The sequence below is a fragment of the Gallus gallus genome, chromosome 5 (genome assembly GCF_016699485.2).
Source record: "Gallus gallus isolate bGalGal1 chromosome 5, bGalGal1.mat.broiler.GRCg7b, whole genome shotgun sequence".
Lineage (NCBI taxonomy): Eukaryota > Metazoa > Chordata > Aves > Galliformes > Phasianidae > Gallus > Gallus gallus.
The window spans coordinates 23255725-23272199 of NC_052536.1; the positions used below are offsets into that span (position 1 = coordinate 23255725).

Here is a 16475-nt window from a genome sequence, read left to right on the forward strand (position 1 = left end):
GGCGAGGCGGGCGGGAGGAGTGCAGGGTTAGGACGGAGAGGCCCGCGGCCCGCCGCGACCCGCGGCGCCTCGCCTCGCTTCGCCTCGCCTCGCCTCGCCTCGTAGGGCAGCCCTGCCCTGCCCCTCCGTCGTGAGGGGGTGCCCGCCGCTGGGCGGCCCGCCGAGCACCCCGGCAGCGACCTTAGGATGAGGGGGCGAAGGGGGGGAAAGCGCAGCCTCGCATCTTCCAGTCGCTGCCCCGCAAGGAGGCCCTGTTGGCGCCCGGAGCCGCGCCGAGGGGGTGATGTGCCCCGCGGCTGTGTGGGCCCTGCCGGCCCCGCGGCGGGAAGCGAGCTCTGGTTTGCTCGCTGCACGGGACTGCGCGGCCGGCAGAGACGGGAGCAGCTCTCCTCCCAGCAGCAGCACCCTGGAGATATGAGGAATGCCTCTGCCTTCCAGCTCGCTTGCGCTGCGTGTACAGTACAAATGCTGCGAGCGGCCCAAATTTCCCTTGGCTTACAGCTCGCAGCCGGCTCGGGTGAAAAATAATTAGAGCAAGATTTAAACCACGCACAGAAGTGGCTACAACTCCCTCAGGATGAGGCGTTTACATCAGCTGCTCCTAACGCTCACTTGGCAGAAGGTGGGGTGCTATTTCTAGGAGTCTGTCAGGTAAATACAAAGTGAGGGCTTTTTGGAGCCCTGAGACCCAAGGATGCCTGCCTCCTCCACGACAAGCAGCCTGGATTTCCGAGCCACTGAGGTGGCAGGTGGGCCGCACTCAAATGGGGCCATTCTTCACCGGAAAGCAGTAGCCCTGGGCAGGCTGTCTGGGCTCTGATCCTCTTGGCTCCTTCCCAGAGAGACAGTGCTGAGAGAAAGAAGCTGCGCTGTTGCCTCTGCCCCATTGCCTGACTGCCCACAGCTTTACCCATTGGTGTTGAATGGGCAGTGTCTGCTGAGTGTGCGCTAGGCACCTAAACATACCCTACTGCACAGGGATGGGCCCAGCAGTCTTCCAGTTGCTGTAGTGTGGGGAGAAGGGGGCTAACGTGTACTTTACCTCGCTAGGTGTGAAAATACAATCCATCGTCTTTGAGGAGGCCCCGCAATATTACCCCGATCTTCCACCCAGTTTTGCCCTTTGCAAAGCCCAAACACACATCCCTTCTCAGTGCCAGCAGAGCCAGCACACAACTGGGGTTTTGGCAGCCAAGCTCATTGGCATGCAGCACCCCTGCACTACCTAGAAGTGCAGCTCAGGCCCAGCTCTGCAAACCTAGAGGCAAAATTATCATGAGAAAGCCCACACATTTTTAATTGTGTGTGACAGATCTGCCTGGACAGTGTAAGGAAAAAAATCTTGATGCACAAAAAAAATAGCAAACAGAAGGCTAGAACGTGCAAGAAGCAAGATAGGAAAAATACAGTGTGTAAGGCTATGCCACGCTATGGTAAGGCTCCATCTGGATTCCTTCCTGGTCACAGAGGCACAGAGAGCATCAGCTCTCCAGGAGGTCCAGGAGGTCTGCACAGGAAGGATGGAGCTGCTGAAGGACACCAGGAGGAATCCCAAGGTTCAGGAGGGCCCTAAAGCAATCACACGGCTGTGCCTGTTTGTATCTCACTATGGTTCTGACAGACAGATACACGTGGTGCAATTAAAGGCAGCGAGCAGGGCAAGTGTAAGAAAATGCTACTTTACTCCGTGCAATTCCAAACTGTACTGCTGTGCTGAGGGGAAGATGAGGTCACAGTATCCCAAAAGACACAGAATACAGCACGAATGAACAATGCAATTAAAAATAAGTTGGAGAGGTACAACTGCTCAAGCCAGTCACTAGTCAGGGGAATGGGGAAGTTTATTTTGTAATTGAAATTAACTTGAATAAACATCACTCCACCATTTCTTCCAACTTTCTTGAAAGCTTCTGGCCCTGTCCAGTACTGGGTTGGAGCCAAGAGAGTCGGCAAATCTCTGCTCTTACACTGCTCTTCACCATCATGTTATTATGGGCCTTTTCCTGAATCTTTAAGAAAGGCAATCAGAGCAATGGGAAAAGGTGCCCTGGGAGACAGAGGAAATCTGCTTTGGGAGTTAACTGGAGCAGGAGGAGGAAGAATTTGTATTATCTTTACTATCAGCTTCATTTGACTCATTGAAACTGTTTCACTTCAGTACTCAGAGAACAAAATCAGAGATAACTCACATTTTGTCCCTTGTCAGGTCCCAGTAGGACCATAAAGAAAAGCCTTGGAAGAGGAAGATAGCAGTACTCTGTTCAGGTCCAAAAGCTGAGGCATTCAGCTAATACCAAACATTACTGGTGGCTTTCATTCCTCGTGTCTTTGTAAAGGACAATCATAGAGCAAGTAAGCCAGACCAGATGCTCTGTGAGAAATGCTCATCCAAAATTTTTGATCAGGGGAAATAGAAAGCTGGGATCTTAGTGGCAAAGCTGGGCAAGAGCTGGGTTTTGCAACCAGCACGCTGAGTGGGATCCCACTGGCTGCTGCAGTGTTTGCTGTCTCTGGGGATGTGATATGCACAGGCATCCTGGAGCTGGAGGAGCTTGGGAGAGGGGACTTCTGCTCTGTGTGCGCACGAATGGGAGACGTTCCTGCTTCTGGGTACTGGGGCTGTTTTCAAAGCAATTCAGCTTGGAATGCAGATTTCTGACCTGCTGCCAATATTCCAGTGGAAAATCTGTGCCCCGAGCAGCAGATAGGAAATTAAACTTCAGCTTCAGTGCTGAGGGTATCATTTTCACCTCAGAGGTAGAGCCGCAGAACAGGAATCTCCAAAGAATGGGGAAATCCTTCTTTCACCAGGAAGGGCAGTAACGCCTCTCAGGCCACTCCTCACTACTGGGGCAGCCCGCATTAACACCATCCCAGAGGATAATGTAGCATGGGGTCTGAGCTCTATGTTCCGAAGACAAGGTTAGAGATCTGACTGGTTAGAGACAATGCAGATGCTTCAGCCATAGGATGAAAATTAAGGCTGAAGGAGAAGGGCAGCCGCTGCCAGCCCTTTCCTAGCAGGACTTCTCCATGACAAGGCCTAGCAGCTGAGTTCTCTGTAGCTGGTGAAAATAAGTAGAAACTTGAAGATGCCTGGGAGCAGCGCTCAAGTAAAGTCAGAAGCCTCTGGAAAGAACAAGCACCATGTTCCTTTGAAGACAGTAAATCTATAGTGCCCTGAAAACCTGTCCGAAAGCTCCCATGTATGGGATTGGGTCAGGCATCTGCACTCCGGTCCTGAAGTCTACAGAAACTTGTGTATTTGGGAATCTGTTCCCTGGACACGTCTGGAGCGACACAAGGAGCTGATCAGAGACTTCACAGGTTTTATAGCCTGAAAGAAGCAGTCTGGTAGTCAAGTGTGGGTCCTTACACAGCTGAGTGCAGGAGCTATATTCATGCCTCCTGCTTCAAACTCATCATCTGTAACTAAGCTTCATAGAAAGAAACATCTAGTCTAAGCCAAAAAGCTTCAGAGAAATCTACCTCCTTCTAAAAAAAGCATAACTTAAAGCTAACTACATTCACTAAACAGATGAGTCACTTAAAACACTGACTCTCTAGCTTAAGCATTCAGACAGATTGTTTTCTCAGGCTTTTTGCTGTTAGATGAACAAGCCCTTACTACCAGAGGTCCTCCTGAAAGCTACCAAGTCACTCCTTAATCAATGGAGCGTGACACATATAGTCACCCTACCGGATTGTTCTGCAGGCAGCAGAAGCACCACCGGTCTCATTGCAAGTAAAGGAGAATTTGGATACTCGGTGTCAGCAGTTTGTAGCTGTATAAGTCCATGTTAGCAGCAGATTCAAAGATGAAACTGTCTTCCAGTATAATTAATTACCAGATTTTAACATAATCAAAGCACAGGTGGAAGTGAGTGTTTCCTATAGCAAAAGAAGCTACAGCACTGCCACGGTGGCTTGTACTGCAAAGCAATAACAAAGGCTGTGAGAGAACCAAGATAAAATCTACAGTGGTTTGGCTTCAGATATGGCCTTATTATGAATATATATAATCCAGGACCAGAAGCAACAATAGGCTCTTAGTATCCATGTGCAACAATATTCTATGTGCAACAAAAAAGAAAATGCTTCAGTGAAATCTTACCCTTCTGTCCCTTAATCCCAGTGCCAAGAGACTTTCCCTAAGCATGGAGTTCTCCATATCTCTGAAATCCTCCACAAGCGCCCAGCATGTATCCCAGCACAGACACACCCAGCCCCTACTCCTGCCTTGATACTCGCAGCACCGGACTTCATGCAACCCTCTTCCCTCACCCTCCTCCATCACCTTCCTCACATCTCCTCTCTCTGAAAGGGTGCACACATCTGGATTGCCTTTACTGTGTGATAAATCTCACCCTGCATCTTGGGTTCATTTTCTGAAAGTTTTGAATGGTGTTTTGGAAATGCTGTTGGACAATAGGAGCTCTTTGAACTCTGGCCAGCTGGACAGGGCTCCTTGCATTGCAGCTGACATGCAGGCTTTGGCGGCCTTCCTCAACTCTTTCCTCTCCTCTTTTCTTCACAGCATTTGAATTGTCCTCAAACTTTATTTTTGGAGAGGGCAGCGCATTTTTGAATCTTTTCATCATGATATTATTATTAATTATGGTTATAACTATTTTGCTTTCTGCTGGCATTCCTGGGTGGATCTCTCCTCTCTCTCTTAATGTCTTGGGTAAGAATACCTTGGCTGCAACCAGCTCAAGCAGTGACTCAGAATCCCTGGCCTGCTCCCAGGAGAGATGCAAGAGTTTTGCCAGTTGGTTTATAAAGAGGCCATCGTTTTCTTCAGCTACTCTCTCGCTCAGCACAGCTGAGTTGGGTGGAAAAGCTCAGCGCTGCGGTTCCAGTGAGTCCATCCCAGCCCTTGGCTGTCCCTGGGGCACGACAGAGAGCAGAGCCCTGCTCCCTCCGGGTGCAACCAGGGCAGCTTCTGAGACAGGCAGTGGGATTCTCCATCGAACAGAGTTCTGTCCCCTGGGGTCACTGTGCTCAGCTTCTCCATCCCCAAGGCCCCGGAGAAACAAAGCTAAATAAGGCATGTGGGCAGGATGAGGCATCATGAGGGAAAGAATACTGCCTGCAATTGTCAGCTATTGCCTAATGGCTCATCATGCAGCTACCCACATCTCTTGAGTCAGAGCAGAGAACAGCGTATTTTGAACAGGTCCCTCGCGTAGTTAGGCTTGAGGTTTCCTGGCAGCATGGGTGCACTCTAAATAGAGAAGTTTCACCTTCACCTTCTGCATATCACAGCCCTTTCCTGCCATGCAGGACTAGGGCATCACTCCATTTGTGAAGGCAGAGGAGAGGAACTGACATCATCTGTTGCTTTTTGCTCTCATGAAGCAAAGGGAAGAATAAGTCTTGGGCAAAATAAAATTCTCCTTCCCCCCCATCCCACTGCAAGACCAAGCAGAGCAGGGAAACCAACAAGCAGCTGGGAAGGGGTGGCCTGATAGCCTCTCCTGCAGCCCACTCCCTGCCAGTGCTGAAGGCTGAGACAACTCCTGGGCTGAGCTGCAGCTGCCCAAGAACAAAGGCAGGGGTGTCCCCTTCTCTCCAGCTGTGGCACAGTGTGAAGAACAGCTGGACCCCTCTGCAGGGCTGTCTGTCTCCAGCTGACGGGCTGGCTGGGACTGGCCTCTGCACTATACCAGCTGGGTGGCATCACTCTTTCAGCTGGAGGAACGAAAACTGCCCGAGCTGCTCTTGAGGATTGGCCAGGAAAAGTCCACAAATAGCAACAGGAAATCAAAATGCCCGCTCCAGACTTGCCATCCAGATATGAGGCCATCCAGAGCAAGAAGAATAATCAAATGCTGGGAGATGGATATTACATCATGCTGTGGATAAACCTGCCAGCCCATCCAGCTGGGGCCATGCCAACAGGCCCAGATGGCTCAGGAATGCTAACTGCATAGCTACCTCTCTCTTGTCTTTTCTTTTTCTTTCCTCTCTCTTTCCCCATTCTCCATCCCTTCTGGCCTCTTCCCCTCCTCCCTTTCCCAGGATAAATAAATAAATGCTCTGGCAACTCTACAGAATCCAATTTCATTGAATGTCAGAAGGGCATCTGAGACCAGAGGATGAGCACTGCTCAGGACACGGTCTCTGTACCTACAGATACCTGGGCTGCTGGGCGACCTCCCCACACTCCCCTGGAGCCTGGCACACATAGCAATCCTAAGCAACAAGCATTGCTGCCACTCTACTGCTGCATGCTCCAACTGCATGCAGCCGCTACAGACTGCACTGGCGGGGGCAGCTGTCACAGCTCACAGCCAGTAGCTGCCACCCTGCTACTAATTAGTGACAAAGAAGCAACTGCAGCACCCTCTGCTCTGTCCTCAGAGCTGACCAGGCCAGCATCTGCTCCTCGGCTGTCTACCAGTGTGATAACAACAGGGCTAGAAGAAATGTGAGGAAAGGATTAAAGGTGTGCTCTTTGCCAGGTCTGAAAAGGGCTGCAGGCCATTTGCTCGTTATTTAATGCTAATCCAGTGGCTGGGCTGCTGCCAAGTATCTTTTACAAATCCTGAAGAGTCAGAGAGGCATCGGAGAACAGGAGAACAACCTTTTGCATCACTCTTCCAAGTGAGCAAGGGTGATCCCAGCTTTAGGCACCTCAGGCAGACTTAGTGTTGGGAAAAGGAGAAAGGGAAAGCACAGAACTGTGCACTGAGCAGCAGGAGGGATCAAGAGAGACTGCCATGGGTCTTCAGTGCCCTGCTGGTGGACTGATAAAGCTAAGGCACTCTGATGCTCTCATTTGGTCACCTCCTTAGAAACAGACCACCACCCACCTACTGGGAGTCTGGGGACTCAGCACAGTCCTGACAAGCTGCAGCTCCAGGCAGGGCTGTAACAGGGCACTCCCAGAAAGCTGCACCAACCCCAGGGGGAAGTTGGGTTTTGCAGCTGAGCCAGGATCTAGTTGTTCAGTGGAGGATGAACTGTGAGTACAGCCCATTCACTGGATTTATAAAGCACAAACTGTTTGGTTTTCAATATGGCCCAAAGAGGCCAGGCCAGCAACAGCATGGGCCAAGTACTTCAGTTTAATCCTGATGCTGACTAACTTAGTCATCCACACTGACACAGAAAGATTACTCTGGATTAACCTGAAGTATCTGAGGTCAAAATCAGCCGTGCACAGTCCATAGGGGAAATGAAAAGGAAAAGGGCGAAGGACAGCTGAGAGCTGCCAAACTGAAAATGTTGCAAATACCACTAGCTGCAAACTCAAAGGGACTGACTGGGGAAGCAAAGCAATAGCTCCCACAGACCTTTCCTGGCAGGTATCTACTAGCAGCTTCCCATCACGGTCCAGCTTGTCAGTTTGTGTCACCTGCTGATGGCACTGCACTGTGCTAGCAGCAGTAAGGGAGTGTCTTACTTTCTAGGCAGAAGAAGCTACATTGCAACAAATAACAGCCTAAAGATCACGCGTGAAGCAACTGGCAGAGCTGGGACTAACACTCTCCCATTCCTGACAACCTCATGTCCCACTCACTGCACCACTATCTGCAAGGAAAAAAAAAAAAAAAAGAACAAATCCAGCATCATTCGATTGGCAATTCACTATTTGTGGCTCAGCGGCACCTCATCAACTCAGAGTCTGCACATTTGCTTGGAAAGAAGAGCCAGATTTCCAGCACTCCTGGGCAAAGAGCTCTCAGATCGAGAGACTGAAAAGGCTTTGAAAGAAACCTTCCATCAACAGCTTTAACAAATGTCAGCGCTAGTTTCCTCCTCCCCAGGCTGCCTGGCTTGCAGTCCCTCCCTGGGGCAGCAGCAGGCTCAGCCAAAAGCACCTGTCTATCTCCTTCCTTCGACTGCCACCAAGCAAGGGCACTCACTTAGCATTAAGCTACCCTGGCATGCAGCAGTTAACAAGTTCACAGGGTAGAGTCCCACACGTGTCCTTGGGCAGTAGTGCTCCCTCCTGGACTTGGCACCCCGAGAAGAAGTTGGTGGCCCTGTGACAGCGGGGCAGGAAAGTGCAGCATGAGGAAATTCCTCTGGGCACTGGGTTGAGGAAGCTCACCTGCAGGGGGGATGCAGACAATCCAACCACCAGTGCCCAAAGTGCGTGTTGCATCCAGCTCCCTCCTGCGTAACATATTTGGTAGCTGGCCCAAACTGTATTTCTCCTCCAACTTGGGCTGCCAGATTTCTCCCCGGGGGGACCTGATATTCTTGTTTCATGGGAACTCCTGACACAGCTAGCTGAGTGAACATGTTACTTCGTAGCTATTCTGGGAAAACTGATAACGGAGTTTGGAGCAGGTTTCGCTAACTTGGGTCAGCCTGACCAACCTAAACAAACATTTTCCCTGATCAAGACAAAGTCACAGTGTGAAGAAGCCAAAAGCAACTCTGCTGAGGTAGTCAAGGGTGAGTTTCCTCTGAAACAGGCTGGACGGCGATTGCAATGAATTACCTCATATAAAGCATCACCTTAGATCCCTAAAGACGCTACTAAATCCAGCGCTGGTTTAAATTACATACTAGTTTCAGTGAGAATAGCCATGCACGTTGCTTCCATCCTGTCCAAAGAATTTCTGCAGTCCTAGAAAGTGAGAAGATAAAATAGGATGTGCAACAGAAAGGAAGGTGTGAAAGAGCACATGGATATGTGCAGTTACAGCCTTCAGGAGACCTTGTTCTGGCTGAATAACACGACAAGATTCATGTCAAGCAGCACTTGGACACTGACCAGTGCAGCTCCAAAGGCAGACAGCCCTGGAGAGATTTAAGAAAAAGGAATAACAGGAGAGATGCAGAGATACAGAAGAAAAGGTGGATAAAGGAGCCAAAAAGGGGTGGGTTAGAGGGGAAGGGCTGGGGTGTTCAAGTATGCCGAGGGGACTTAAGAGAAGGAAAACCTTAAAGGATGTGACCCTTCAGGAAAGCAGAAGAAAAAATAGTTTTCTTGAGCAGCTGAGAGTCAGACAGGTGTAAGCATTGCACGGCTGATGTGGACAGATAGAGCCTACCTTTCAGCATGCTACCTGCAGCTCCCTGCTGCTCCAGCCTTGCCCTTGGCTCTTCACACACTTCCCACTGTTTCTGCTCTGAGAAGCAATGCAAACCTGCAGAAACCAACCCAAGGAAACAGGGAGCTACTCACAGCACAGGTTGGGCTTTGAAGGAAGGAAAAAGGAAGGGAAGAGCTCCACGCAAGCACCTACTGCCAAGCTGCTGGGCATTTCTTAGTTGAGCTGTAAGGGTCCACTTCACCCCTCAGTTCTATCCATTCCCCTCTAACTGCAGCGAGGAGATCACCAACTGACTTCTGTGACCTATTTGGTTTGCTGCAGTGCACTGTTCGCAAGAGGGCAAGGGGCACGAGAACGTCAGCAGGTTGACTCATCCCTTCCCTAACATGAGCAGTACAAGTCTGTCTCAGGAATCACATCTTCATACCAAACACAATCCTAACCATGTGGCTATGAGAAGAGAACCTACCATGTGGCCACCACAGAGACAGCTTCAGACAGTGGAATGTTTCCCTTCCCTTCCTTTAACACTGATAATTTGTTAAAATAAGTAATATACTAAATGCTAACTAAATGCTAGTCTTAAAGGGCAGTGCTGAGAAAAAACAGAGTGAGCCCAGGGCTGGGACTTCCTCTAAAGAAACAGTGGAGAACACCGGAAAGGTGTCAACTGGCCACATTTTGAGTAGTGGGACTGCACTGGTGGCTATGAAGTCACTCTTTCCAATATTGCCCTTTAAGAAGCTGCTTCAGAAAAACCTCTTTTTTCCTCTTATGTGGCCACAAGCCTGGCCCCTCTCCACTTTGCTGTGCTCTTGAAGAGTGGTAGGGGGCAGGCATCACTGAGAGATGTCCTCCAGTCACCCCAGTTAAATCCAGCCGTGCTTAGACAGGTGTGCTGGTTCCAGAAGGAGATCCAATGAGCCAGAGGCTTATCTCAGAGGCTTTCTAGAGTCTGGTCCATACAGACTGAGTCTCGATTTCCTCATCTCCAAAACTGGAATCTGAATGACTGCCTAATGCCTGTGGGGACCAGGATCACTGGGGGGGGGGGGCATGGCTGGAGCTATGACTGGATCAGCACCTCCCAGCTGGTGTCACTGACACCATCCCTAAGCGGAAGCACAGTAAGCACAGATGTGCTCCCACCCCCTGCCAGCACTCCCTTTGTTTGCTCTGCAAGCACTTCTCCAAAGCCCTTTCTGCTTTTCCCCACCAGGATGGCAGCTCTGTCCCCATGGATTACCCCTGTTGTGGATACACACCTCCTGCAGTCCAGCTCTGCGCTAGGTCTCTCCTAGCTCTGGCCTTGCTGTTCAGTTAAAGGCTTCTCCCACTTTGGCAGAGATGAATGTTCTGGCCCGTGGATCCCCAGCATGTGCTGCCAGCTGTCCTACAGATAAACATGTTTTCTTCTGGAAGAGGATCTCAAATGTCTCTCAGTTTCTTTCTGGCACGGAAGGACACACAGATGATTCCCCCAGTCTTTGTGGAGGCAGTATTCACCTGGTCTTCCAAAGGAAGTTCAAACCTCTCACTCTCTTTGTCACTAGAATGGACATACATTCCCTGGTGATGACTGTGGTGATAGTGCTGCAGGTTCAGAAGCCTGTGTATGGTTGTGTCCAATGGTGGTTTCACCCTGCTGCGAGCACTCCTGCAGGGTGTACATCCAACTGCATGACAGTGAGGAGCAGCAAGGGCATGAAGTGGGGGAAGTGTGAGACAGTTCCCAAAGAAACTAACGAAATAAGGAAAATCTGGGAATGATTACTTTGAGATTCATTTCCATCAGGCCAGGTCTGATAGCACAGCCAGGTCTCTCTGTATCTGTGCTCCAGATCCCACAGGAAACTCTGACCAGCATGTTCCAAGCAAAACTTAAAGAAAAAAGTCCTGCCTTGCCCTGTACTTGGCTTGTCGGCCAAATCTTGACCAAATCTTACCATGTGCAGGGAACGGAGGGCCAACATGAGTTCTGCATGTGTTCCTATGCAGAACTACATCAGTCCCAGAGGCCCAGCCTCTGTTGCAGCAAGTTCCCTTCGCTAGCAACAGGAAGGAGTGAGAGATGGATGACCGCATCTGCTGAGCTCTCCGTCCTCACTGTGTGCTGAGGTGGTGGGAGGGAGCTCACACAGCGTGAAACTCACTCAGGCCAAAGATCAGTCCAACACTAAGCACCACTTAAGTCCTATTGAAGTGCCTGTAGCAGACATAAGAGGAACAGAAGGGTCCTCCCAAGAGTGACAGTCATTCCTGGTGAACAGCCTGGGTTTATTTCCAAATTATGGTCCACTTTTGAGTTGCACAGCACTGCTCTCATCCCGCTTGCTACCTACAATCCTGCTGCTTCCTTCCTTTCTGCGGGCTGTGACAATACTGCAGAAAAGAGTAGACAGTAGGCACAAAACCCAGTGTGCACTCAAGGAGCAACCCAGAGGGACAAGTGGCTCTTCTCCCAGCAGGTACACCTGTCAGCTTGCCCAGCAACCTCTGATCGCACAGTGAAGGAGCACGTTACTGTGCATTCCCCAGAGCAGCTGGGTGAATGCTACTGAGACAGCCTGAACTGCCATTTTGCAACTTCTAACAGTTGAGACCTCAACTAACATGCAGGTGATATTTTTGCCTCGATGCCGTGCCTTGATGCCTCCCTTTCAGAAGGAGACACGGAATATACTTTGAAAAGCACAGAATCAAAATGGAGCTCTGTTTACATGAACAGCCAACCTGCAAAGTCATCTTTGAGGGTATCTTTCACCATAAAACATAGCAACATAAGGAAGAAACAAACGGACTGGGGTGCTAGGTTAAAAGAAACAAGTGCCTCCCATTCTGCTGATTTGTTCTGGCTTCATTGTGCCTCCAGTGTCCCAAACCCAGTGGAACACAGTGGTGGATCTGACTCAGAAGATAACCTTTTGAAGAGTTGCACAACCTCAGTAAGAGCTGAAACAGTAAGAGCTCTGTGAGTGTGGCCATAAGACCGTAAATGAATGGATGGGTCCCAGCAGGAACAACCAGAAATGCTGGACTGGACAGGGGACGGACAGGTGGCATTGATAAGCAAACACTGCGTGACAGATGAGCCTCATTTATGGCAGGTCCTGTCTGGTGGAAAAGGATTAATAAAGTTCTCTCAGTTCAAGAGCAGGAGGCAGCCTCTTGAGCAAGCAGAGGCTGATAGTGTAGGCAGCAGTTATTGTATGTGAGTCTGGTTAGCCAGGTAAAGTTAAAAAACCAACATTTATTGTCCTTTGGAGATGTCCCCCCCCATGTATGAAGCAGACACCATTCTCCTTAGGATTTTCCAAACCAAACCATCACATAATCACAACGTCACACAGGTTGGGAGGGAGCTCAGGACAATTCTAATTCAACCCCCTCCTCGGAACGGGGCCAACGCTAAATGTAGAGCGGGTTGCTTTGTCCAGACAGGTCTTGGAAACCTCCAGGGCTGGAGATTCCACCACACCTCTGGGCAGCCTCTTCCTCTCCTGTGTCCTCACAGTGATAAATTGTTTCCTTATACTCAGTCTAAACCTTCCCTGTTCTGATTTACGAGCTCTGCCATGCACTTATGTAAAGAGCCTGGCTCCACCTTCTCAGCGAGCTCCTCACAGGGCCAGCAAGTTGCTGCTGGGTCCCACTGCAGCCCCACATCTGTGCCTGAGCTCCCCTCTGTCCGTACTGCTGCACTCCTGCTGTAGCTAGCAGCCCCCTATGCACTCTGCTGGCCCAGGGCCACCCAGGACCCCCCGCACTTCTTCCCTCCTCAGCCAGTGAATGCCAGCCTGTCCCAGCGCAGGAGCCGGTCCACCCCTGGAGCAGCAGTCAGTATTGCTTTGCTGCATGTCCTGAAGCTCCTGCTGAGCCAGCCCTACAACCTGCCTGGGTTCCTCTGAATGCCAGCCCCCCTAGTTCACACTTTGTTCTCTGTTTCAAGCACTCAGAATTCTTCGAGGACACATCTACAGAGGTACTGTCCTTACTCCTTCCTTACTTCTGTCCTTACTACAGTCACAACTTCAGAAGAACAACCCAGAGAACCATTTCTAAAGAAATGAGATGACTTATGAGGAGTGCGAGGGCTCAACAAAAGCGAGTGGTTCAGAGCCATGTAATCCATGTGCCAAGGAGCACAGCCTCTGCACCGAGCATCACTCATCCTTTCTTTCTGCTTCTGTTCTGAACAGAAGGAATCATCCCCAGAACAAGCCTCACACAGGCATTCTGTGGCCAAAATTCCTGGCTCTTCTAAGAAAAATACTTGCTGAACAATATCTGGAAAAGTTTGCCCATCTACGAAGCAGAGGCACTGGCAACTCTGCGAGCTATTGTGCACGGTGATGCTCGGCACAGTTCTGTGTGAAAAGAACTCAGCACATCTCCAGATCCTGGGAGGTTTGCTGGACTTAGCAGGAAAACAAGTGTATTCCTTCCTCCCATGTTGTGATGCAGAAGGGGAACAAAGAGGCTGATGCACTACGTTCTGGTGCACATATCAGCTACAGATTCAGTAGGTGGGAAGCAGCTACGGAATCTCCTCTGCTTATCTGGGAAGGGAAGGCATCCGCCGGACTCTTGCACTCCAGCAGAAGTTAGTGGTGCTGGCAGCAGGGGAGAGACCCACACAGCGCTCCTTTTTCTAACTGCGAGCTGAGGACAGCAACGGCAGAGCTGCCGCCCTGACTGCTGCCTGCCCGTGGTCACGGCACACCGTAAGCACACTGTCCTGGCAGGTGGCACCAGATGGCACTCTTACACAAAGACTTCTTTTTCTCATGCTCTGTTTGCAGGCAGAAGTTGTGTTTGAACTACAAGGAGGGACCATCTCTACGGGTAAGGGTTTTCCTGCCTTCTGCTTGCAGCCTGTGTTGCACAGAGGTCAAAGGACTGGTGCCAAGACAGAGTTTTATCACGGAGGTAAGAGAATAAGCGGTCCTGGCACAAAGCACTCCAGGTTCAGCACAGCTGCACCCACAAGGGGTGCACAGCAAATAGGAGAAGCATGAAGCTCTGACCACTCGGAGCAGACAGGGCCTCGCATGGCTCCACTGCTGCCGCTCCCAGGCACGGCACTGCCTTGCAGTAGGAGCTGGTGAGGCCCCTGGGAGACGGGGCTGCCTGAGTAATCTCTTTCCCAGACCCACTGCGTCTCCACACCCCAAGCGCGCTGCACTTCACATCTATGCAAATTCTGCATCTATACTTTCTTCTCCACGTCGGAGTCGGAGCAAAAGGCTTTGGCTATCTTATGTGCAGCAGGGCAGAAGTGGAGTTACCCAAGGGCTACAGCCCTCCCCTCCCCGCCTCCTGCAGCGGTGCTGTGGTGCTGGCATCCCCCGTTGGGATGTCCTCGGGAATACTCAGAGCTGGAACAAGGGAGGATGCTCCCCATCTCACCCGACCACCCGAGCACTGGGGCCCTTCCTCTCCTGCCCCAGGGCAGAGGGGCAGCAGATTTGCAGGAGGAGCTCACGGGAATAGCACAGCTCCCGTTGCTCAGGCAGAGCAGCAAGGGAGGGAGCTGCTGGGTTCGGGGCTCGCAGGGCTCCGTGGGGAGGCCGGGCAGCTTCCTTAGAGGTGAACAATGCCCCTTTGGTTCCTTGGGACTGGCAGCAGCTCTTCCTCCTAAGTCACTCTTCCTCTCGCCCTGCTCTCTAAAGCAAACCATCCCAGCCCTAACGCCGGGACGGGGGCGCTTTGTCTCCCCGACGCCGCTCTGCCCAAGAAGTTGGGAGCAGACGGGAGGGGGAACCCCTTGTCCCGCTGTCCGGCCGCGGGGGGCTCGCAGCCCCGTGTTCCGTTGCCCCGCCGCGCTCCAGCGCTGACCGAGCCGAGCCCCACCGGCCGCGCTCCCACCGCCCCGCCCCGCACGCCTCTTCCCGAGGCCTGAGCGCGCCGTCAGGGCAAATAAGGCGGAAAAAAAGAAAGCCGAACGAGAGCCGAGGGCCGGCAGCGGGCTCTCGGGGCGGGCACCCCGGGCTGGCCGCGGTCGGGCGGCGCCCCTTACCACATTGCTGAGGAAATCCGCCTCGCTGAAGTCGCCCAGGTCGAGGAAGCCGGGGCCGGCGGGGGGGAAGAGCCGCTCGGCGGCGAAGGGCTCCAGGATACTGTCCATGGTGCCCGCGGCGCGGGGCTCCGCCGCTCCCCGGCCGGGCTCACAGCGGCGGCACGGTCCCGCCGCCCAACGACCGGCGGCGGCGGTCCATGGATGGGGCGGCGGGGCCGGGTGGGAGCGGGCCGCCCGCGGGCAGGGGAGCGCCGGGGAGCGCCGCGCCGGTGCCCGCTCGGGGCAGCTGTCAGTGCCCCGCTGCGCTGGGGCCGGGCGGGCAGCGCCGGCGGCCGGCAGCGGCACGCCCCCGCCCCGTGCTGGGGAACCGCGGGCGGGACTTCGCGGGCCCACACCCCTTAAGGCAGCGCGGCGGCGGCGGCGGGCAGCGCTCCCCTTCCTTCGCTCCGGGCAGACCCGCGGAGAGGGGTCCGAGAGCCGCTGGGGGCGGCGCGGCGCGGCGCGGTGTCCCAGGTGGGCCCGGCTCTGCCGGCCGCACGGTAACTAAGGAGCCGGGCACCATTAAAGAGCTTCAGGAAGATTATGTGGCTTCGGATAAATGGGATTATGGATCCCCATCCTCTGTGATCCTTACTCCAACCAATATTCAGGAAAAACCACTTAGGATGATCGCGCAGAAGAAGCCTCAATCTTTCATTGATCTGCCCCTGCTTCCGTGGCTCCACAAGATGGGTCCCACCACTTCTTGGCTGTGGGTGTGTGGAGGACGAAGTCAGGCAGCAGTGCTGTGCTGCTGGTAGAGACCCATGGAGAAAGGCCACGATGCAGACACACAGGCCTGTCCAGGCCCCGGTGCTTCCCACACACGGCCGTCACAGGCTCTGTGTCCCCATGCATCCCAGCACAGCCCTGGGCACACCTTGGCTGCTCCTTGTAGCATTGGCCGCATGCTGCTCCCGCACACAACGGCCTTTATGCTCGCGCACACAATGGGCTCTTTCAATTGCATTTATTTTTACCTTATGTTTCAGTCAAGTGTGAAGAGCCTCTGGGTGAAAGGGGTCAAAGACGTAAGTTCAGCCAGGATGGGGCTGTGCTGCTCATCCCACAGTACATATTCTTATGTATGTGAAAGAGGAATGGTGTTTGGAAACCATCTACACAGAATGGACATTGGGAGCTCTCCCACGAGGGCCATTTGCTGCAGTAAGGCTTTGAGGGGGATGCTCCCACCTCCTGTCCTGAGCTGAACACGGATATCACCTCTGTCTCCACTATGTGTCAACTGAGCAAATGTGGGCAGGCTCTCCTCAAATGGCAGAGGCATCAGGCTGCTGTGGTCTAAGGAGAAGAGCGCGTGCCAACATCTTTGAGGCATGCAGGCAGCTGCAGGATGACCACCATTATGTCTCCATTGCCATACTGTGGGGAAAAACGAT

General features: G+C 52.4%; 1 protein-coding gene across 7 annotated transcripts in view; it reads right to left on the reverse strand.

Moving 5' to 3' along the window:
* CREB3L1 (cAMP responsive element binding protein 3 like 1) overlaps window positions 1-15338 on the reverse strand; it is a 43302-nt gene extending 27964 nt beyond the window's left edge. For 3 of the 7 annotated variants that reach the window (XM_003641390.6, XM_015287236.4, XM_004941610.5), the window contains exon 1: window positions 15037-15338. In XM_003641390.6, the coding sequence (XP_003641438.3) occupies window positions 15037-15144 (108 nt within the window). In that variant the 5' untranslated portion in view covers window positions 15145-15338. Of the gene's footprint in view, window positions 1-9014; window positions 9111-9148; window positions 9351-15036 lie in introns of those variants that run through there. The other 4 variants (XM_046942526.1, XM_025151145.3, XM_046942527.1 and 1 more) reach the window with 4 other exon arrangements.
* Window positions 15339-16475: the final 1137 nt, after the last annotated feature.